This window comes from Haemorhous mexicanus, chromosome 14 (assembly GCF_027477595.1).
Source record: "Haemorhous mexicanus isolate bHaeMex1 chromosome 14, bHaeMex1.pri, whole genome shotgun sequence".
NCBI lineage: Eukaryota > Metazoa > Chordata > Aves > Passeriformes > Fringillidae > Haemorhous > Haemorhous mexicanus.
Genome location: NC_082354.1, coordinates 19,914,303 through 19,937,526, shown reverse-complemented (window position 1 = coordinate 19,937,526; position 23,224 = coordinate 19,914,303). Strand labels below are relative to the sequence as shown.

General features: G+C 51.7%; 1 protein-coding gene across 2 annotated transcripts in view; it reads left to right on the top strand.

Moving 5' to 3' along the window:
* PCDH19 (protocadherin 19) overlaps window positions 1-23,224 on the top strand; it is a 60,465-nt gene that overhangs the window by 10,819 nt on the left and 26,422 nt on the right. Inside the window, exons 3-4 of one of the 2 annotated variants that reach the window (XM_059859033.1) lie at window positions 17,183-17,241; window positions 20,587-20,756. In XM_059859033.1, coding sequence (XP_059715016.1) covers window positions 17,183-17,241; window positions 20,587-20,756 — 229 coding nt within the window. Of the gene's footprint in view, window positions 1-17,182; window positions 17,242-20,583; window positions 20,757-23,224 lie in introns of both variants that reach the window. The other variant, XM_059859032.1, reaches the window with a different exon arrangement.

The following is a 23,224-nucleotide window of genomic DNA, read 5'->3' as shown; positions in this document are numbered from 1 at the left end:
GGGCACCCAGCTGCATTGCCAGGGACCAGGGTGGTGGGATAGGACCCCAACCTCCCTGTCTGGGCACCCAGCTCCTCTCTGCATTGCCAGGGACCAGGGTGGTGGGATAGGACCCCCAGCATCCCTGCCTGGGCACCCAGCACCACTCTGCATTGCCAGGGACCAGGGTGGTGGGATAGGACCCCAGCCTCCCTGTCTGCTGTCCCTGCTCACTCCAGACCCAGCAGATCTCTCAGTTTAACTGCTCCCAAAGTGGTTTGTGTATCGCTGTAGGTTCCCTGACCTCTCTGAGCATTGCAGGCTGGCATTATGGAAATCAGCAGCTCTTTATTCCATTCTGAGGTCAGCCTAACCAAATTATACATCTCTTAATGCAATCGCTCCAAGCTGTTGTATGGAGGAATTCCCTTGAATACCTTGCCACAGAGATAAATACAGCAGCTCCCATTTGTGTTTAACCATGCCACGCTCCCTGGGTTTTGGGCAAGCCCTTAGTTTAACACTCTTTGGCTTTTCCTAAGATCATCACATCATTTAGCTTGGACAAGGCAGTTAAGATTGAGCTCAGCTAAGAGCTGAGCACTGCCAGGTTCCCCAGTAAATAACACGTTTTGTATAGGTGATTTGGGCTGCCACCCCATCCTGGCAGCTCCTGGGGCTTTCCAGGGGTTTTCTAGCCTGGGGTAGGGTCCTGGTCGGGAGGGACCAAAGGGCTTTGTTCCAAGGGTCTGTGGGGGATTAGGGCTGGTGTGGCAGCAGCTGCTTGTATTTAACAGCAAGGCCTGAGTGCTCCCATGGATCTGATCATATCATTATATATTACATACTGTGTGTTGTGTCTTGTATTTGTGATATCTTACACAGAATCACAGAATCATTTAGGCCGAGGATTTAAGATCATCAGGTTGAGACAGTAACCTAACACTGCAGTGTCCACACTTGTGTCCCCATGCATACAGAAAGTGGGCATGGAATTATTACATATTGCACCTAATTATGTGAGTATATAATATGTCATATAATCAGATACATCTCATTTGTTTTTATGCTACTGCTTTGGGTTTTATGGTTCACTTTTACTGGAAGTGGAGAGGCTTCTCTTGTTTTCATAGAATCATAGAATGGTTTGGGTTGGTAGGTTCCTTAAATATTTCCTCTTGGAAAATTTGAATTTCTGATGCACATTTCTAATGCATAACTCGTGAAGTCTATAAAAAAAGCTTTTGCAACTATATTTACATGGCAGATAAGAATTTTCTCTTAAATTGGGAAAGATTTCTAGTAAGGCTTTTTAAAATTTCATCAAAAGGATAGTCTTGCATGGTACTTTGTGGGCTTTCATATGGCAGTACCCCAGTGAATCTGTGTTGTATCGAGTGATTTGAACTCTGTGGTTTCTCCCTCTGGTTTCCTTTACCTACAGCACGTGCTCATGCAGAGGCATCACTGAGGCCAAGTGCAGTAGCCTTTGAATAACCTTGTGTGCATCTGCTTGGCTGGGTGGAAGAGCTGGATTTTCCAGCTGCCATTTCCTGAAGTCCCTCCCGAGGGCTTTGAGCCAGAGCAGCTCCTCAGCCAGGTGCCCTTCCAGGTCCTTGGGCTCCTGTCCTCACTGAGTGTGCCCTGCTCAGTCTTTCCTGAATTCCCAGCAGCCAGCAAGGGCAGGGCCATTGAGCCTGCTTCCATCCCCAGGCTTTGCCTGCAGGCTGCCCAGGGATGAGCCTCCATCTCTCCTGGCAGCCCTCTCTCCTGGCTTTGCTCTCTCTCCTCCCTCTCTCCTGGCTTTGCCCTCTCTCCTCCCTCTCTCCTGGCTTTGCCCTCTCTCCCTCTCTCCTGGCTTTGCCCTCTCTCCTGACCTCTTGCCTGCTCTGGCAGCAGCTCCTGCTCTTGTGAGAGGGCTCAGATTGGTGGGACCCCCAGCCCTGCCCACTCCCCCTCTCCTGCCAGGCTGCTTGTGGGGCTGGCACGGCCTTGCTTCAATATAGTGTTAGATATTGTTCCCAGTAGAGGCTATAGTTGAGTTCCAATCATTTTCTGTTAATTAAAATACAGGATGGTCTTATTTGTAGCATAAATAGTTGTAATCTGTGTACTTATAAGGGTAATTATAATTCAAATGAGAGCATGCTCTGAATAGGAGATGGGTGGGGTGCTGTGCAGGCAGTGCTGCCCTGGCAGGGTTGTGCTGGGGCTTGTCCCCTGGGGCACCCCACAATTCCAGTCCCCAGGGTCCCCAGGAGAGCATCACCCAGGGCTCAGCAAAGGGATGCTGGGGCTGCTGGCAGCTCCCAGTTTCACTGTTCCTGCTGGGGCAGGGCTTGTCTGTGGCACCTGTTGGAGGGTTTGCTGGAGAAGAAGCACAACATCTCTGCTTCAGTGTCTCCCTCTAGCTCCTTGTCTAAATTTGGAGTGAAGTAATGGCGTATGTCAGCTGGACAAGTGATTCATGCTGAGCCTTGAAGTGTCTCCCTGTTTAACATGGAATTACAGAGAATTCTCCCAGGCCTGGTGAAGGCTGGGGACAGCTGATGCTGCAGCAGGCAGGTGTGTGACAGGTACTGCACTTCCTACAGCCTCTGATGGCAGCTGAGCACCCACAGGTGGTGCCAGCACTGCTGCACCTGACACCCAGGACAGGCAGGCAGGTGATGAACCTGTCAGCCAGAGTGTGTTGGAGAGTCATCTGCAGGTGAGGCCCTCATCTCAGCACCCTGTTGAGATCTGGGTGTGAAACCCTCGTGTTTCTCACGGGGATCTGGAGCTGGTTGGATTATACCATCGTTTGTACTGGCAGGTGTATGCCACAGGGCAGGTTGTAAATTCCCGTGTTGGTGGATTGCATTAACCCATCCTAAGTCAGGTATGTAAAATTCCATTAAGAGAAACCCCTCTGGCATTTTCTCACCCGTGCTCCAGCTCTGCAGGCTATGCTAATGCAGTGTGTTTGCTCATCTATTAGAAGGATGATGGCTTTAAAATAATAACATTTATCTTTGGCAGCAGACTTACAATAGTGCACACCGAGTACAATTTTGTGAAAGGCTCTGCAGATGTTGCCTCATTCAATCTGGGTCAAAAAGAGTGCTTAGAATCATAAAGGTTAGAAGGAGATCAAATAATTCGGTGGTTTTATTGCTGAATAATGTACTTGGAAAATATCATTCACCGTTATTAGACTAAGTGAGTACAGAAAACACAGGACTCAATAGTCATTTCTCAGTATTGGCTGATTTTACTGTTTTTATAATGTAGCTAAATTCCCTGCTATTGATTCTAGCATCGATTATCGATCTGGAAATGTAAATGTAAGTGATGGTGGGAGCTCACAGAAGCTGGACAGCTGGGGAATTAGGCTTCCTCTTCCCTGCAGTGCCTGCTGGTGGGCAGCACATGCTGCGGCAGACTGAGCTGGTTTTGGGGAGCTGTCAGGGTTTTGAGAGCTGTTTTCACGAGTGAAGATGAAAAAACAGGAAAACACCCATTCTGTGTGTTCTTTTCCGTGCCTGAGAGCTTATGTAAACTTGCTGAGACAAACCCAGATGGGCTGGGATGCCAGCACCAGGATGGGGCTGGAGCCTCTGTCACCTGCTCCCTCCTGGACCTTTCATATTCAGATTCACATCTGGATGCTCTGGCAGGGCCCCAGCTCAGACAATCAGTGAGCAGAGCCTCAGGGCTGTGCCTCAAATACAGACCCAAACCTGCCTGCCCTGAAACACTTCCCGGGCCTTTGGGAGCAGTTCCTGTGCCTCCTGCTTCAGCCCCCAGGGTGGCTGTGTCTAGGGGCACTACCAGCTTGGGCTCAGACTCTCCCTGGACAGCAACTAATTATGGGGATTGGGTCAGTGGGAGAGCAAAGCCATGTCCCATCTGGGCTCTGTGTCCTGTGGTGAGCTGCACCAGGGCTGGCAGCATCGCTGTGGGAGCCACAGGCTCCTGCTGGGCTGGGGCTCGCTCAGCCACGCCATGGGTTCCTTTGTCTGGGGAGAAAAAGAGATAAATTTTGGAATATGTTCATCTCTTGTTCCCTGCACTTGGTTGTTGTCAGCATTAATATGCCATTAACACGTGCTCATTAGGAGGAGAATGATTGTACCCTGCAGAGTATAGGGGGAACCTTCATTAGGCACTAACATATTGAACTGAGCTGCAAACTTCACTGGGGAGAGCTGGGGAGTGTTCTGCTCAGCTTCAGGTTTCCCTCATTTCTCCTTTTGGTCTGATAAAAAAAGCACCTCATTTTCTGGCATGTACTTTGGGTTACAAATGGGGAGGATGTGCAGGCCAGCCTGGGCTCAGGGTCAGCACTGAAATCCTGTTGGGACCTCAAATCCATCTTTCCCCAGATCTAAAACTTCCTCCTCAGTGCTTATTTTGCCATGCAGAGAGGACACAAGTCCATGTCAGCCCTCCAAGGGCTCTGTTGGCTCTTCAGCCTTAATGAGGTGAATTCTGCATGGGGCTGGGAGATGCTGGGGGAGCAGATTTGTGGAGAAAGGAGGTGTCATTTCTGCATGCCTGCTTTTCACACTGTGAGGACGTTTTAAGTGTTCGTGTGGCCTTGCTGCCTCCAGTCTGCAGCCATACCCTGCCAGCTGTGACAGGGCAATTGCTGGCCCTGCTGATGGCTGCAGCGGGGCTTCCTTGCTTGCTCACAGCTCCAGGCTGTGCCTGGTGCTCTCTTAAAGTCACTCAATAAGAATAATTGCAAGTTCAGGTGGGTGTGAGGGAGGAGGGGGCCCTGGCAGACAAATATTTGCTGATTAAGACCCTGTTTCGGTGCCTCTGTGATTGGTAACAAGGGATGGACAATAAGGACCAGATGTGGTATTTCATCAGAATTTATTCTAAATGTAGTGATTTCGTAGATTTCCACAGAGCTGGCAGCTGTCCTCTGTATTAGAAGTGAATGTCCTGGCTCTGTCCCTGCCCCACTGCCCTCTGCCCTGGGGTGCTGCAGGATTTTTCAGCGTGGGTGCAGTGTGGTCCCATCCTCTCTTGCCTCTGTGTAGGCATAGCCAGAGGGAATCCCACACGTCAGTTTTCACCAATAAACCTCAGCAGAGCTAAAATGCCATTTGACTGGGCTGGGCTTGCTGTTGTGAAGGGAAATGAGAGCCTAGCCTAGTCAGGAGCACAGGCAGGTCCTGGAGGAGGCAGCTCCTTCTGCAGCCTCAGGAGGAGCAGTGCTGGGCTGAGCAGTGCCTGCTGCCTGCAGGACAGCCCTGACTGCAGCTGGAGCTGCAGCTCCTTGTGGGGACACCCAGACTGCAGGTTGGAGGGCTTCATCCTGCAAAGGTGAAGGCAGGAGAGGCTGGGACTGTCCACCCCAAGGTCACGTTACCTTTGTGTTCTAACCCCCCTTTTATCATTGATCCTAAACCTAATGGCAGCATGGCAAAACCAGACAGGTGATCCATGATCATCTGCTCTTGTCAGGGAGGGAAATGAGCTGCTGAGGTGAGATACCACCATGTGACAGGCTGGCCTTGGAAGCTTTTGGTGCCTCCCAGTGCCTCTGTTCAAGGACCATCTCCAGGGGTGGCCAGCTGGCCCCGCAGCGGGGGAGCAGGCAGGGGGGTGGCTGTCCTGGCTCAACCCAACTCTTGGGTATTTTTTGTCTCCCCCTCATCCTGCCAGGCTGTCTGCAGGCAGAGCAGCCACAGGCTGGATCTGATCCCAGCTCTCCATGTTGGAGATGTGGCTGTGTCCATTTGCTGGCTGCTGCGTGACTCATGTAATCACCATGCGAAATGCATCATTCATAAACTGTTTAGCGTGACCTTTTGTACAGTAGCACTAATTATTATTATCACAGAAGCCCAGTAAACTAGACTAGTAATTATCAGGGATTTATTTGAATGGACAGCTAAGCTATTCTTGGCAAGTTAGTCAAAGCAGTTGTCATGACAGCCACACAAATGTGTCTTATGAATTGGGTTAATTAGGGTAATTAATAACTGTTGTTTTGCCCTTTTTAACAAGGTATTGCTGAGACACTATAAAAAAATAGCAATTGTACCTAACAGAAATAGTCTTATTTTAGCAGCAACCCTCACATCACAAAATAAAAGTAGTAAATACCTGTTGGGTTGTTGTTTCACAAAGAAATGTGTCATCCAACCTTGTCTTTGAGAAAAAGCAGAGGGTTAGAGGCTCTGCTGTAATTTTTCTGTTGTGCTTCCCCTCCTGGGCCATATTACCAAGAAACTGATCATCATCCTTGCTGATACTGTCATTATTTATTGCAATGCTGTGCTGCACCGAGCCGTTGTCACAGAGAGGTCTTTGCCATGCCCGGCTCCGTGCGGGTGGTGAGGGCAGTCCCAAGGTGCTCCTGTCAGTGGGAGCAGGCTCCACAAGGACTTGGAGCCAGTTTTGAAGTTGTGGCCATAAATTAGAGCTGTTTTGCTGATGCATCGTCACCGCCGTCATCAGGACAGCAGGTGCCAAAGCGCCGCGTCCTCGCTCAGCAGAGCATCTGCTTCCTCTGAAAGGAGGCTTTTGCTGAATAAATGCATTTGGTTCTCAGAGACTCACAGAGGATCCTGAGCTGAAAGAGACCCACAAGGATCCTGGAGCCCAGCTCCTGGCTCCCTCCAAAAACAAAACCAGGATTGCCGTTGATACTGAGTAATGGTAACTAAAGCTCTTAATGACCAAATAGCATCAAAAAGCCTCAAAAGGAAAAAAAAAGTAGTGCCCATCTCAGGGAGGAGCCTGGGCACCCTTGCTGGCCTCGTAGTGGGTTGCAGCCTGTGGTGGTGGTGGTCCTGTCCCACAGCAGTGGGCTGGGTGCTTTCCAGCACAGAGCACTGTCTCCCCAAGGACTGCAAGATTTGGTGCTGGTTATTAAAAATGACCCAAGATTATGGATGCAACTGAGGAATATTATGTAAGTTTTGTAGAAAAATGACCTGAATAGATGAGTGAAGGCTCGGGCTGGTTCTCCAGCTGCACTGAGCTCTGTCTATTTATATCACCCCTGGGCTTTCCAAGCCCTCTTTTAACTAAAGCTCATTTGATAACGCACGTCTTTTAAAAAGAAAATAATAATAATAATAAAAAAAAGGAGGAATAAAAAAAGAAAGAAGGAAAGGAGGAAAAAAACCCTAAAGAAAAACACCTCGATGGAGAAGGTAGGGTTTTAATGAAGAAATATTTTATACTATTCTCCTACAACCTTAGGGCTAATAGCCTGGAACTGGTACTTTGGCTCCTTAAAAAGCCCAACAAGACAAGCCAATTACGGCCTCTGAAACATTTTTATTTTTAGTTCCTTGTAATAGCAATTTATCCTCGGCTATGGTACATTAACTGGAAGGAACAAGAAGTAGTAAGGTTTTGGCATCTTTGTAATAACCAACGGGCTGTGTTTACCAGGCTGTTAATAATGTGGGGTGCCTGTGGGCAGGGGAGAGGGCAGGGTGGGGATGGAAAAGGGCACCCAGCTAGTGCCAGGCTGAGATCCCCTCATCTGGTGAGGGCTGTGTTGTCATTCATTTTCCCTGCAGTTTGTTCTGGGAGAACACAGGCTCCTGTTAGCTTGAATTCCTCAGTTTCTGCTGCCCCAGAGCTGGAAGCTTGGCTCAGGGGGGAGCAAGGGCTGTGCAGAGGGTGCTGGTGTGTCCCCAGGGATGCTGGAGCTGCTGGCACCTTTGGGAAGGGCCGAGCTGAGCAAAGCCAGCTTCACATCCACTCCCCATGCCGGGTGGGAGCGATGGCCGTGGGAGGAAGGCCAGTCCTGCTCAGATTTGCTGCCAGTCTCATGGCTGCAGGGTAATTCTGTGGGCTGGAGAGCTGCGTTTCCCTGCACAAGTAGGGAGAAACATTGAAATAGGGGAAAACTGGTTTTGATAAAGAGTTTTGTTGTGAGCGAATTCCCCTCGAGGCTTCGAGTGGGAGCTGCCTGAGGCTATCCTGATTGCAAGCCTTCCCATGCAATTCCAGATAAACACTGTGAATGATAAAACCATGAGCATGCAGGACAGTGTTTGTCTGGGTTTGATTATCTGCCAGGGTGGGGGGATTTGAGCTGAAGCAGGCAGGAGCTGCTGCTGCAGAGGTTCCAGCCCAGGGCTGGGTCTGGATGCCCGTGCCCGTGTGCCAGGGGCAGGCGTGGGACCAGGTCTGGCCTCTGGTGAAGCCGTGGGAGGAAGATGACTGGGGCTGTGTGGGTTGGGAAGCTCTGTCTGCTTGCCCAAAAACCAGAAGAAATGGGGTTTGCACTGGACCATGGGGCAGGGCCAAGGTCCCTGTGGCCCCTGAGTGCCCCAGGGCTGGTGCATGCTCGGGGTGCAGCCCAGGCATCCCCTGGCTCTGATGTGCCGAGCTGGCAGCAGCCTCTCACGCCTTCCCTATTTTTAACTCAGCTGCAATGATTTTTGGTTTTTGGTTTTTCTTTTTCCTTTTTTTTTTCCTCCTTCTTTTTGCAGTGACAAATCTGTGATTTCTCCTGTTCCCTACAAAATGCATTGGCCTGACCTGCCACTCCAGAAGGTGAATGACAGGGAGTTTTATTTAGCCCTAGAGATGGGAACATTTAAAAAAAGGTTCTTCTGTTATATTTGTTTTCATTCCTAATGGCAGGAGGCAGGGAAAGGACAGTTCTGAAAGGTTTTTTTAACAAATCTCTAAGTCATGCCCCATCACCCTGGGCCTGCTGATTAGATCCAGATTGTTTCTCTCACTGCCTAGGGAGGGGTGCAGTCTGTGCTGGTTGCTGCGTGTGTGTATCCCTTACCCATCTGAGAGCCCCAGGTACAGGTAATGGGGAAACCCCCTTCTATCAGGGTGATGGGCTGTTATGTCCCTGCAGGGAGTTTTCCTTGGCACACTGAGGCAGGAGCCCTGTGCACAAGGCTGTGCCCCAAGGGGCTGGCACGCTGAGCCCCCTGCCCTCCGTGGGCACATGGGAGGGAGGCATTGCCCCTGCTGCCCCCAAATCCCTCCTGTCCCAGCCTGGGGGAAGCACTGGGTGGCTGCCAGAGCATCAGCAGCCCCTGGCTGCTCCTGGCCCATGTGAGAACGTGTCTGTATGCTCCTCTCTAGATAGCCTGCCCCACTTTGGGGTCAGTATTTTGCTTTTCAGTAGATTTTGAGGAGAGGTGCCAAGCAGGTATCTGCTGTGATGGTTCCAGTGAAGGACCCCTGTGCCATGTCCCCCAAAAGGCTTTGGGGTTATAGATACCACGTGAATGTCAGGCAGGTGTTTTAGGGTTTTTGCTCTTCATAACCATACTGTAGATTTCTGGTCTGCTGACAAATCCAGCCCTGTGACACAGTTTGTGGCTTTGTGGGGTGTAATTTTGGCTTTGTTGTGTGTTGCTGCTCCTGGATTCAATCTGAGTTTTTAATCCTATATCTCTTTTTCAAAATCACATCTCAGCAGCAGCTTTTCTCTTGCCTCCCATCCATTTTCAAACAAAAAATGACAAAGCCTGTGTTTATTTGGGGAGGGGACAGGAGTTCAGTGTGGATTAGTGGGATGCTTGCGCTGTAATAGAGTCTGGCTTGAAACTGCTGCTTAGTCTGATGAGAGGAGTGATGCTAAAGGATGAACTCTCACAGTGATTTCTCTGCAGTGCTTTTTATTTCATCAAGAGAAAATGGAGGCTGGACTCAGTTCCTTCAGTGTTTAATAATGTCCATCATAACGGAATGCCCTTTATTTAAGCTGCAGTAGTAATTAGAGGCTTGGTGGTGTTAAGTAGCCATAGAGTCTGGCTCTGAGGAATGTTCATTGTACCTCATTACATTTGGAATTACTACTTAAAAGGCCAGAAATAAATATTCTGTTTATATTTCGGGGATGGTAAATCTAAATGGATGCTGTGTTTGCACATCCTCGTCTCTGCTGGTTCCTGCTGAAGTGAGCGAGGCACTGCTCCAGTAGGCTTAGGCAGCAATCAGTCTGCAAAACAGCCTAACCCCAAACCCACCCTGGTTTCATTGATCAGGTGCAGGAAAATGATCTGCTGTATTACATCTAATTATAAAACATCAATATCAGATGCTAGATGCACTTACTTGTTCAGAGGCACTACGTTGTAGTTCACAGTTGGCAGAATCCTGCAGGAGAAGCTCTGTCAGCGAGCTGGGCACGGGGAGAGGGCTGCAGAGGGAGATGCCAGAGGTCAGGTCCTTCCAGCTCTTCCAGGTGACTGGCTCCTAAATGCTCTTTAAGAGCTGAAGTGCTTCATGTTTTCCTTCTGTCTTGCTGGGGCTGTTGGCAGTTAGAGGTGTGTCCTCTGCTCCTCCGCCCCCTCCCCTGGCTTGTGCTGCAGTGCCATGGAGTTGATGGGCTACTGATGGGCACCAGTGGCCAGATGGGTCCTTTCCAAAGGTGCTGACCCTGCAGGGGTGTCAGAGCCCCAGCCCAGCCTGGCTGTCAGGGGACGGGTGGTGGGTTCCTTGCTGTGACCTGGGCATCACTCCCCGCACTGTGTGTGTCAGCGTTTGCTGATTTTCCCCCATGGTGGAAGCCCCAGTAGCTATTTGGTGGGGTTTGCACTGGTGTTTTTAACCCAAAGCCTGGGGCTGCTGCTGCTCTCAAACCTCTGACACCCACCATGCCAGGAGGTGCCAGGGTGGGAGGGTCAGGACCTGGGGACAGGGTCTGTTTGGCAGTGGGTGCCACAGGTGCCGTCAGGGAGGGCAGGAGCAGAGCTCCTCACGTGGGTCAGGCACTGCACCTGGTCACGGTCCTGGCCCCTGACCCTGCTCTGGGCAGAGGAGGGCTGGCAGCACAGGGCTAAGTACTAATTATGAGCCATCACACACAACGGGGGAAATCTCTCCTGACGTGCTTTGAGATGGGCTCCCAGCCCAGAGCTGGGTCTGCTGGGTCTGGGCTGCTGTGCAGGGGGACACCAGCCCTGCATCTGCTGGGTCTGTGCTGCTGTGCAGGGGGACACCAGCCCTGCATCTGCTGGGTCTGTGCTGCTGTGCAGGGGGACACCAGCCCTGGATCTGAAGGGTCTGTGCTGCTGTGCAGGGGGACACCAGCCCTGGATCTGAAGGGTCTGTGCTGCTGTGCAGGGGGACACCAGCCCTGCATCTGCTGGGTCTGTGCTGCTGTGCAGGGGGACACCAGCCCTGGATCTGCTGGGTCTGTGCTGCTGTGCAGGGGGACACCAGCCCTGGCTCTGAAGGGTCTGGGCTGCTGTGCAGGGGGACACCAGCCCTGGATCTGAAGGGTCTGTGCTGCTGTGCAGGGGGACACCAGCCCTGGATCTGAAGGGTCTGTGCTGCTGTGCAGGGGGACACCAGCCCTGGATCTGCTGGGTCTGTGCTGCTGTGCAGGGGGACACCAGCCCTGGCTCTGCTGGGTCTGTGCTGCTGTGCAGGGGGACACCAGCCCTGGCTCTGCTGGGTCTGTGCTGCTGTGCAGGGGGACACCAGCCCTGGCTCTGCTGGGTCTGTGCTGCTGTGCAGGGGGACACCAGCCCTGGCTCTGCTGGGTCTGTGCTGCTGTGCAGGGGGACACCAGCCCTGGCTCTGCTGGGTCTGTGCTGCTGTGCAGGGGGACACCAGCCCAGGCTCTGAAGGGTCTGGGCTGCTGTGCAGGGGGACACCAGCCCTGGCTCTGCTGGGTCTGTGCTGCTGTGCAGGGGGACACCAGCCCTGGCTCCGAAGGGTCTGTGCTGCTGTGCAGGGGGACACCAGCCCTGCATCTGCTGGGTCTGGGCTGCTGTGCAGGGGGACACCAGCCCTGGCTCTGAAGGGTCTGTGCTGCTGTGCAGGGGGACACCAGCCCTGGATCTGAAGGGTCTGGGCTGCTGTGCAGGGGGACACCAGCCCTGGATCTGAAGGGTCTGGGCTGCTGTGCAGGGGGACACCAGCCCTGCATCTGCTGGGTCTGGGCTGCTGTGCAGGGGGACACCAGCCTTGGCTCTGAAGGGTCTGTGCTGCTGTGCAGAGCATCAGCCCCAGCCTGGCTGCCCCTGTGGCCATGGGGCTCCATCCCAGTGCTCCATGGGGTTTCCCACTGTGCCTGCTCCCAGCAGAAGGAGTCTCAGACCGCTTCCTTATTTCCCATGGGCTAAATAAGCAGCTTGCTAAATGATAATGACTTTCCCTCATTGCTGATGCATACTTCATTTGACCTGGTGCCTACTTTGAAATTTTCACTGTTTCCTGAGTGCAGCTGGAGCATTCTTAGTTAATTTGCATGAATTCTGTATCACCCACAATATGATTCTGACCATAAGAGTTAAATGCTGGTGAGATCTCCTAATAGGCAGCATCAGTTCTATTGCAGATGCTGGAGCCTGAGATTGAGTGGCCCATGGAGAACAGGACTGAGGATACAGAAGGACCAGGAGAAGTGGTCTTACAAGCCCTGCCCTTCCCATCAGGGAGGCCCAGTGGACTTTTGGGAACAATTTGCCATTTCTGTGGTCCCCAGTGATGCCTGCAGCACAGAGGGAAGTCAGGAGACTGGTGCTCCGGGTGGAGATGTGCAGCTTGATGCAGAGGATGAGGAGCCGTCGCATGTTTCTGGAGGATTTTGTGAAACCAAAAGCAGAGATGCACGTTGCAGCCTTGGAGAGAGGTCCGCTTTGTTTTTTAATAATAAAGGGTGACATGCAAGCTTTATTAACAAGGCATGTAGGGGAAAAAAGGCTCAAGGGATAACCCTGAAAAAGTGGTGCTAAATGTGTCATTTTTATGAAGCTGATTTTGTGAAGAGTCTCTACATGCTTTGGCAGGAGGTTGCAGCAGGTTTACAGTAATTTGTGGAAAGATAGAAATGTTTTCACCCTGAAGTGAGAAGAAGGGCAAAAAACCCCTGTGCAGAGATGCTTTAGAGCCATCTTCTGAGCAGAGGCTGGCAGATGGATGGATACCTGTCACTTCGGGTCGGGAGAGATGGGTCCAGCTCCAAACAACCATGGACTGTGCTGGGGGCTGATGTGTGGACTGAGGAGCCAAACCCTTTATCGAGAGCCTGCATCCACATGCCGTGGAGAAAGCTGGATTGTCACCTCTGTGGGGTTTGCTTTGAAAAATATCCCACATCTGAAATTGCTGCAAAGAGGGAAGAGTGATAAAGAGCCAGCTGCCAGGCATCTGCCCTGAGGAGAGCAGGCTGCAGGGACACGACTGCGCTGCTCCCAGCCTGCTGGCACAGCCCAGGACACGTCCCTACACCCTGGGGACTGGCCCTGCCAGCATCCTCTGTTTGTCCAGCACTGCACAGTGCTGCTGGTGCCCCGAGTTGCTGCAGCCCTTCCTGCTGGCACTTGCATTAGTTCCTCTTGAAGGGCCTTTGGATGCGCCAGGGTTTATTTCTGTTTCTAAGGCAGGGAGTGAGCAGTCCTTAGAGCTGTGCCCTGTTGCTGACAGACCCTTTGCTGTCGGGGAAGTCACCCCATCGATATCCAGGTCAAGAACAGTTACACTGACGTACATCTGGTTTTTTTTTAAATTTAATGGAATTGGCAGTCCTCAACCAAAAGCAACCGCTAGGGGAAAAAAAAAAAGTTTAGTATTTCCCTTGTGAGTGCTCAGTTCGGAGTGTGTCTGTTGTTATATTTATATTTGTGTTGCTAAGGCAGTGGTTAAAAGCCTTTTTCAAATTAGGCGCTGGTAAGCTGTGGCAAGCCAGGGCTCTCTTTGATAGCACTGCCACCAACACGTCTGCATCTGGAAAGCAAGGACAAACGTGTCCCTGGGGGACAGCAGGGCTTCTCTCCTCCAAGAGAAATGCAGGCTGAGGCCACAGACTTCATGCAAGGTGTTCCTCAGCGTTTCCAGTGTCTGGGATGTATTGTTTATTCTTGGCACAGAGGCTGTGGGGCTGATGGTGACAAGTGTGAGCATCCTTTCTTCACTTACAACGAGGAGATAAGAGCTGGCAGCATGTCTGGGAGGTCCTCGCTGTGCCTGGCTCTGAACGTGGAAAGGAGAGGCTGGACTCGGGGCTGGGCTCCCCTTTGATTTCTACAGGAGTGATGCTGATTAGTGAGAAAGTGACAGTTCATTTGCTTTTGCCAAAATAATGAAGAAGATGAGGGCCAGCCTCTCAGTGATGCGCTTGATGAAGAGCCCACTTTCATCGGTGCCAGCCAGCCTTACCTTTTCCCTCTTCTTTGTGCTTTGACTTTGTTCTTTGGGTCTCATTAAGAGAGGCAGTGGATCCTTTCCCAATTAAAATGTTGACGTGTCGAAGACGCTCTCCTTTCCCATCATTTTGCTCTGTTTGTAAGTGGTTGCACCTTGCAGGATGAACTAGAATTAAATCAAGTGAACTTTGATTGAATAATGCAAGCTGTAAAGCAGCCCTTCTCCATGAAAAATCTCATTTCTTTTTTATTTTCCTGGTTTGATCCCCTAGTCTGCATGGAGATAACCTTGACAGATAATCCCATGGCTAAGTGAAGAACCTGGGCTGGAGGGAATGTGCCAGTGTGGGAAGGATGAGCAGCCCACCCTTGTGCCAGCGTGGGCAGCACAGGCAGCTCTCACCTTTGAGGGTGCAGACCCAGGGAAGAGGATTTCCCATCCTTGTGGCCATGTAACTCCTTGTTTTGCCTGAAATCTGGAAGTAATTATCATTACTTGTGCTGTGTCCAGTGGTGGGGGAATTCCAAGCCTGGGAACGGATGCTGTGTGCAGCCCCTCAGGAGCCCTCTGGTTCCACGTGGATGTGGGAGGTTCCTCAGTGCTGCAGAGCATCCTGAGCAGGGGACACGTGGAGCAGGGAGTACACAGGGAGGACATGACTCCAGTCCATTGAACAGAAATCTCGGGGAATTTGCTCGTTGGTGAATGAGTTGAGCCAGGATGTGGTCCTTGGTTTTGGTTTGAAATCAATAGCAAAGCTCCCAGGGATGTTGGTCCGAGGGGGATTTAGTGCCAGGTCTGTATCTGGGCTGTGCCAGTTTGATGGCAGCACGTGTGGTGTCTCCTCAGCCCGTGGGATTTTGGTGGCAGTGGTCAGACTTCCCCTGGGGATGACCTTGGGTATTCCTTGGCCCCTGAAGCCTTGGTGATGCAGTGTCCATGCTCTGAGCCTTTTAAAGCTCTTCAGTGTACCTGAAATGTGCTGTCTGCATCCTCTCACCCAGCTGTGCCCCTCCTGGCTTTCCCAGGGCTGTGCACACGCAGGGAGGGAGGTGATGGAGGCAGTGGTGGCTGCAGGGGTCTCCCTGCTGCTGGGCACAGTGATGGGCTGGGGGTGCAGGGATGGAGCCAGCTGAGGCTCTGGGCCTGTGGGAGCTGATCCCACATCTGCCAGCGCTGGGTGATGGGGGGGGGCTCCTATCACCCTGAGAGGATTGTGCCAAAACTGGCTCCCATCCCTTCTGCCCTCCACTGGCTGCTCTCAGCTCATTTGCAGGGCTGGGGGCTGCTGTGAGGCTGCCTGGGGGGAGTGCTGTGGGACCCCCTTGGCATGGCAGCCCCGGGACTGGCGGACAAATACAGGGTCAGGTGATGTCTGGGGTGTTCAGCTCCTCAGGTATCACATGCTTTGAAAATCCGTGTGTCTGTTTGCTCCTGAGCTCTTAGCACCAAAGTCCTCCGGCAGGAGCAGGGATGCAGGAGCTGCAGGGCCCAGTGGTTTGTGCAGTAAATCTCCAGCGTGACTCCCCAGCAGTAATTACTGTGTGAAAGTAATAACAGAGCTGTGCTCAGTGCTAGGCCAACTCCCCCGGCTCGCTGCTCCTCGCCTGTTTCTCTCTGGGAGGCTCCTGTTTGGTAAATTAGACATTGTGCTGTATTTCAGAAAAGGTTACACTTAACCAAGGCTGCCTGTGCTTTATGATCTTGGCAGAGCTGTGTGACCTCTGCTGGGGTACGAGTGGGTTCCTCGTTGGGCTCTGCTGCTGTGGCCCCTCTCCCTGCATCCTGCCATTGTGATTACGTTAGCAGCAGACTCTGCTTTCCTTTATTTATTGAGGCATTAAAGATGCATGCATTTATTTTTACCATGTTCATAATTGCCATAAAAACAGGCCATGGTATCCCAGAGCAGCTCTCTGGGAAGGAGAACAGCCACGGGCTGGGGCCAGGAGGAGCGTGGCAGGGAGAAGGCAGGCCAGGGCTGGGGGGCAGGTGGTTGCTCCCATTTCTGTCCTGGGAGGATGCTGCTGTTGTCCTCGAGGAAGGGGAGCAGAGCAAAGCCTGCTCCTTCTGCTGCTCAGGGAGCAAAGAGCACCCCAGGGCCGGGGCTGGTGCTGGTGGGAGCCCGGGTGGGATCCCTGCGGGTCTGGGGGCTCTTGGGGTGGATGGACAGGTGGGCTGGAGTGCCTGACTTGTACAAGATCCTGCATTCTCTGGGGTCCCTGAAGTGCAGGAAGGATCCTGGCCAGGCTGTGCAGATCCCAGCATGTTCCACCACTGTGGTTCACATGCATCTCCCATCACATGCTACCATGCACCTGCCGCTGCATGGCACTGCACAGCTCCCAGCTCACAGCTCCCACCACGTGCCCCTGATGGCTCCCACCGTGGCCTCGTGGCTTTCCCCCTGCTCTCTCCCCTCCCTTCTGGTTGCTTTTTTTAGTTCCTTACCTGCTGCCAGCTCCAGAGCCCCAGGGCTGTGTAATCTGGGGTTAAAAGATGGCATTTCAAGTGCACAATGAGTTAGTGGGTTTTGCTTGCAAGTAACAACTCCTTTGACTTCTCTCCCCTTCTTTTACTCCCCTCCAGCTTTAAAGCATGTCACCCATTGTTTGCTTTTTTATTAACAACAGAGCCCACTGTCTCTGCAAATGAAATGATGTGAAACAAAGAAAAGTGCCCGCATTAAATTCTCTGGCAGGGGATTACCTTGCTGGCATTTACATATCTATGCAATAAATATTTTAACATGTTAATTATACACTAATAAGAAAAATGCCTTTTGAACTTTCAGTCAAATTGACACACACAGAACTGAGTCCATCAGGGAATTAAAGGCAATTAGTTTTGTAACAGAGCATAGTCACATTGTTTCTTCTCTGCACATTGTTCCGTGGTCACCAGACAGTTTTTTTTTGGTGACAGTTGGTGGAAAGACGGACAGGTACTGGAGTTTTCCATGCCTGCCTCTGTGCTGCTCGCAGGGGCCTGTGCCATCATGGGGTGCTCCTTCCACCTCAAAAGGTTTCATCCTGGCCCTGCAAACCTGGCTCTTCCCACTCGTGGAGAAATCAGACTTGTAACCATCTCCGTTTTCTTTTCCTCCTTCCAGACTGAAAACTACTCCTTTGATTCCAACTACGTGAACAGCAGAGCTCATTTAATAAAAAGGTACGTAGGCTTGCTTGGAGGGCTGGCTTTGCCCAGCCAGATCCCAAGGGTTTAATGTTCTTTCATACTGCCTTTTATACTACTTGCTTGTTTTAATATGCAAAACTTTTTGAGTAATAATTTGATTTTAAAACAGTACTTATTTATCATTAAGTCCCATTGCTCATGGTTTGCAGTAAAGGAAATATTTTTTTCCTTGTCTTTGGCTTCTTCATGCTGGGAAGGTGCAGTAAGTGAGGTAGAGTGCTGTTACCCTGACAACTTTCAAATTCTGAGAGTTTATTCCATTTGAATGCACAGGAATAAAAGGATAGATTTGGGTGGTGAGATCTCCCTGCCATGTGAGGCGGGGAAAATTAAAAAAACAACAAGTTGTTTGGGGGCAGGTAATTGGGTTGGATGCAGCTCATGGCTCTAGCTCACTGTTTTACTTTGAGTACCAAGGCAAGCAGCACTTGGCTAGGCTGATTGTTTCCCATGTGCAAAAGGAAACAATCAGTTCAGCTGCAACCTGGCAGTTACCCTTGGGGAAACAGACCCCTTTGGGTGAAACACTGCTGTCCTCAGAGCCTGGCAGTGGTGAGGGAATGTCTCTGGGGATTTCACACCGGGGTTACCCAGCTGAACCCTGCTGGGCTGTGTTAACCCAGAGGTGAGCATCGCCCCAGGGGCAGGAGGCCAGGCTTGGGCTGCCTCCCAGGAAGGGCACTGACCCAGCGGGGCCAGTGCTCCTCACCAGGGCTGCTGCAGGGCCAGCTCCCTGCACAGGAGGAGGGTGCAGGATGGGGCCAGCAGCTCCTTGGCCACCTCCCTCTCTCCCCAGGGTGTGTGGGGAGCAAGCCATGCCCACGACTGTGCCCGTGCCCAGCACAGCTGTGCTCGGTGACTCTGCAGAAGCCATCACTGAACCACGGGTTTTACAGAGAGCAGAAGCCAGCCCTGAACTGTTGAGATGTGATCTGAGCAGTAAGAATATCCAATTATCTGCCTGGCTGAGATCCCATTTGTTTACATCTCAGGAACCCGAGCAGCAGGGAGCTGCGCGCGCGGGTACACGGAGGGCAGGTGTGTTTGCCCGCGTGGCTCGTGGTGTTTAACCGTGCTAATGTGACACTGAGAGCTGGCTGGCCTGTGCCACGCTGCTCCTCGCCAGAGAGTCTTCAGGCACCCTGAAAAAACCCCAAATCCATGAATCTTTCCCCGTTCACACCTAAGATGAAGGCAGGCAGCGCTCCCGCCTGCGCGCGGGGCTGACTCCGAGGCTGCATTGTTTGGGAAATGCTGCTGCCGCCGATTTCCCCAGACCTGCCCATCCTTTAGGAAGTGTCAGCTGTGGAGGCACGTCGTGTGGCTGCTGCATTACGGTCTGGCTCACTGCAGGGAAGATAAATGCCTTGGAACATGGGCTGCCTGCGTTACGAGCAGCAGCTCCGTGTAGGACAGCGGTTCCCCCTGCTTCCTACCTTTGTCTTGTATCTTGAGTACCACGGGTGCCAGGAATGCTGTGCAGACATCTGAGGACAAAAAATATTTTCTGTAACATACTGTGGCATCGTTTTCATCCCTTGCCTTTATGAAGATGTTGTAGTTCTGCTATCTTTGGTGAGTGAATCTTCTCAAATCCAGCACTTAATTAATCTATTTGTACTTTTCCTGTGTTGTCTGCCTGCCTCTCTCGCTCATCTACACTCACACAAATGAATTGTAGATTTGTAGTGCTTTCTTAACTTAAAAATCTTTGATGTCACCTGGAATCAAAGTCGGCGGCTTCAATAGGGACATCTTTATTTAAAAGGTAATGTTTGAAGGTTTACCAATTTATATGTATTTCAGAGCTCCCCCCTCGTGTGCTTTTGCAGAGCATTAGATGGTAGGTGGTCTGCTTGGTTTCCGTGGAGACACAAAAGGGCTTTTCAAAGTAATGAAAATCTCCAGCTCTTTGGGGCTTTGAAGCCCAGGCTGAGTCTTTCACTGACGTGTCACACCAGATCAGCCAGTGAGAAAGTTCAGAGAAGTGGGTGCAGGTGGATCCTCCCAATGAGTGCAGTTCTCCCATGCCACGGCTGGCTGTGGAAGGAGCACAGGGACACCCTGATGGCTGTGCCACCTGGGGCAGGTGCATCTCACGGTGTCCCTGCTGCTCACAGGACTCCTGCTCCTGGGTCATGGCCCCTCTCAGGGTGTTGGGGTCCCAAATGCAGCCAGAAATGCAGCTCTTCATAGAGTCACAGAATGGTTGGGGATGGAAGGGACCTTAAAGATCACCCAGTGCCACCCCTGCCATGGCAGGGACACCTCCCACTGTCCCAGGTGCTCCAAGCCCCAATGCCCAACCTGACCTTGGGCACTGCCAGGAATCCAGGGGCAGCCACAGCTGCTCTGGGCACCCTGTGCCAGGGCCTACCGCCCTCACAGGGAAGAATTTATTTCTAATATCTAAATACCATCTCTCTTCTTCCAGTTTGAAACCATTCCTCCTTGTCCTATCACTATCTGCCTGAGTAAAAAGTCACTCTCCCTCTTTTTTGTCTGTGCTATCACTGTTTGCCCATGTAAAGAGTTACTCCTTTAGGAGATGGAAGGGGCTCTGTTCCCAGAACTTTGTCCAGGATGAGCAATCCCAGCTCTCTGAGCCTGTCTTCATAGGAGCTGCCCTTCCTCCATCCCCCTGGCCTGGGGGCTGCTCAGCCCTGGGGGAAATCTGGGAGCAGCTCAGTCCTTGGTCCTTCCAGCAGTGGCTGTGCTTGCAGAGGCTGTCAAGGATGTTTGTGTATCAGATTTCCTTAAAGCTGCATGAACTTGGACCCAGAATCACTGGTTTATTTTTAAAAACTAAGAATGCATCATCATGATTAAAAGACATTCCTGTTTCCAGGAAGACTTTTGTTTTTAAGCTTGAAGTGATTAGGACTTGGCTCATAACCTAAAAAAATGGGGTTTAGATCTTGTGTAACTTCAGTATGAGGTAGTGCAGCTTGAGAGAGCCAAGTTGTAGAAACAGCTCATTCAATGTATATATTTAAAACTTTATTTCAAATCCTGCTTCACTCTGAGCTTCTGTAGGACGCAGGGCAGCCTGAGGGTACCCACAGGCTGACCCCAGGGCAGGAGCAGCCTGGGGCTGGTGCAGGCTGGACGCTGTGTTTTGGGGTGCAGAGGTGCCCGTCAGGGAGTGTCCCCCCAGTCCCTGCCCAGCTCTCCCTGCCTGGCAGTGTCACTGCAGGGGTGTCACTGGCTGCTGGGGGGGCAGGGACCTCCCGTCCCCGCAGGTCTCACTGCAGCACCACGGGCTGTCAGGGCCCGCCGTGTCCCACCCGGTAAGTGACAGCTGTGTTTCCCCAGCAGCTCCACGTTCAAGGACTTGGAGGGGAACAGTCTGAAGGACAGTGGCCACGAGGAGAGTGACCAGACGGACAGCGAGCACGACGTGCAGCGCGGCCTCTACTGCGACACGGCCGTCAACGATGTGCTGAACACCAGCGTGCCCTCCATGGGCTCCCAGGGCCCCGAGCAAGGTGAGCCCCTGCTGCACCCTGGGGGTGCCCACTGCCCCCCACATGCCCCTCTGGTGCTGCCCTGGTGGGTGAGGATGCTTCGTGCTTGCTGGGGATAGCGCCGTACGTCGTCTGAGTGCTGGGTAGATATAAATTAATCTGCATGCCTCAACTGTCAGGTAAGCGAGCAGTTGGGATTATCCTCTGCTCACAGGCAGAAAACGCAAGGCCCTGAGATGTGCCTGACAGTCAGGGAGTGCTGGAGTTGGGATTAGGGCAGGAATTAGGGCGCTGTGCCCAGAGCTGGTCCCTGCCCGCCTCCCCTCCGGAGCACTGGTGGTGTGTGCCCTTCCCAGAGCTCCCATCCCAGCTCTCCCAAAGGTCAGCAGAGCACGTGGGCAATCAGTCAGGCATCCCACGAGGGATTCGCTCGGGCCGGTGGGCAAGGGTTTGCATCTTCTCACCTGCATGGGTGGCAGCTTGCAGCTCTTCTTTTGTGCCCGTGTGCAGGGATGAAGTCCTGCTCTGAAATCAGACTGGTATTAGCTGGAGGAAGGAAGTCAGAGGAGTTCAGCTGAGCCCAAGTGTCGTTTGTACTTGGGCATGAATGTCGCTTTCAATGTCTGAGGGATGCAAACATCCAATGCAAACATCCTGTCTTTTTCAATTAAGGAGCCTGAGTGCGGCTTGGTGCTCGGGCGCGGGGGAGCCTCGGGGCACTTGGCTATGTCTTGAGATAAGCTGGAGCTGAGGCTCAACTGGAAGCCCCACTGCTAAAAGACTTAAGGATATGAAAACAAAATGCTGTGATTATGAACTGGTCTTCAGCTGTTTAATTCAATTCATGGTAAACATCATTAAAAGCCTTTGTTTTGCTGTCATAAGAGAGTCAAACGGGGGGGACAGAGTTCTTGCCATCTGCGCCACCGGGTGTGGGATTTTTCTGGGGAGAATCTGATGGCTGTATTAATTCTTGATAGAGTCTGTTAAATGGCCATAGTTAACCCTGTGAGACTCCACGAGGAGGGGAACACAGAGGTCACCTACACATTCCACGCTGCCAGCCGCTCTAATTGGAGAGGGATGGCATCCGCAGCGATAATGTATTTCCAGACAACCCTACTGTGGCCAAAGATGAAAAAAATTAAACATTTATATAACTGTACAGTGGCAGTTTAATTCTCTGCGGACCAGCACCGTGTCAGAGAATGCAGGCTGATAGCTATCATTTATTATTCTTTTATTACAAAGAAATGCTTTTTCATTTCGATCAGGAGAGGGTTTCCTGAGATGCATTTGTAGTAAGGGATGACTGTGGAAGCAAAAATGTTCATAATTGATTCCCATCCTGGTGAATGGTCTGAGCAACATCTGTTAATTTTTTGTCACATTTCTTCAGCAAAAAACCCAATCTCAGTGGACTGCAGATAGGGTTTTACAGGGATTACATTTCTGATAAGTCTGCGTGCTGGCTCTGATAACAATGCAAATAAGTTGGAGAGGCTGAGTTGGAGGCAGAGCTCATCAGAGGAGTCAGATGGGAGTAAATATGGTTCAGCCCATTGTAGCATGGACTCCTCACTGCATGTAAAATACACCCAAAAATCAGGTGTATTTCCAGAAGGTGACTTCTGAACGTAGCCTGTCTGTGTCCCAGTCCTGCAATGGCCCAGGGGGTTGGTGCTCCTGGCTCTTGTTTATTTTTGGGAGGAAAGCAGCATGGTAGTGCTGCACTGACATCCAGCCACACCTGCAGGCAGGTGTGCCACAATCAGCTCTCTTGTCCTGCAGGACCCACCCTGTCTGGTGTGGAAGAGCTGGGGGTGACCCTGTGAGGTTATCAGGGTGCTGGTGGAACAGTGAGAGGAGCAGCACAGGCAGGGAAGTGAGTGGTTACTGTCACAGAAGCTGGAAAAAAGGTTAAAGAGAGTGTTGCCTGAGCTGATTTGTGAAACAGGAACTGCAGAAAATAATCAGGAAAATCAAGATGCTGAGATGATGGTGATAACAGCAGTTCCCTCATGATTAAAGAGATGGTTTTCACTTGGTAATTTTTACCTGATTTTGGGGCAGAGTGGCAGGGTGGGGAGAAAACACCAGAAATTCATTGACAAGGATGTGCAGGACTAGTTCATTGACAAGGATGTGTTGGCTGATACTGCTCCAAACAGGCAGTCCTTGTCTGGAGAGCAGCCTGGCAGCTCACGTACCCATGCTTTGCTTTACTTGTTATCCCTGCCCAAGCTGCTTCTCATGTAATCCCAGAGAAATGGGGTGGGGCAGTTGTTGTTGGAGTTTGCTCCTGGGTGGAAATGCTCTGGCTGGGAGCCTGGCATGGCTCTCCTGTGGCCAGTCTCTGCTGGCCTTGGACCTCAGCTTGAGGCACCACAAGTCCTTGGTGAGCTCTGGCTGGCAGAAATCCTTGCAGCTGGCTGGCAGAGGATGGTCCCTGTGTGCTGGCTCAGGGTGGTCAGTGTGGACCTGTCTGG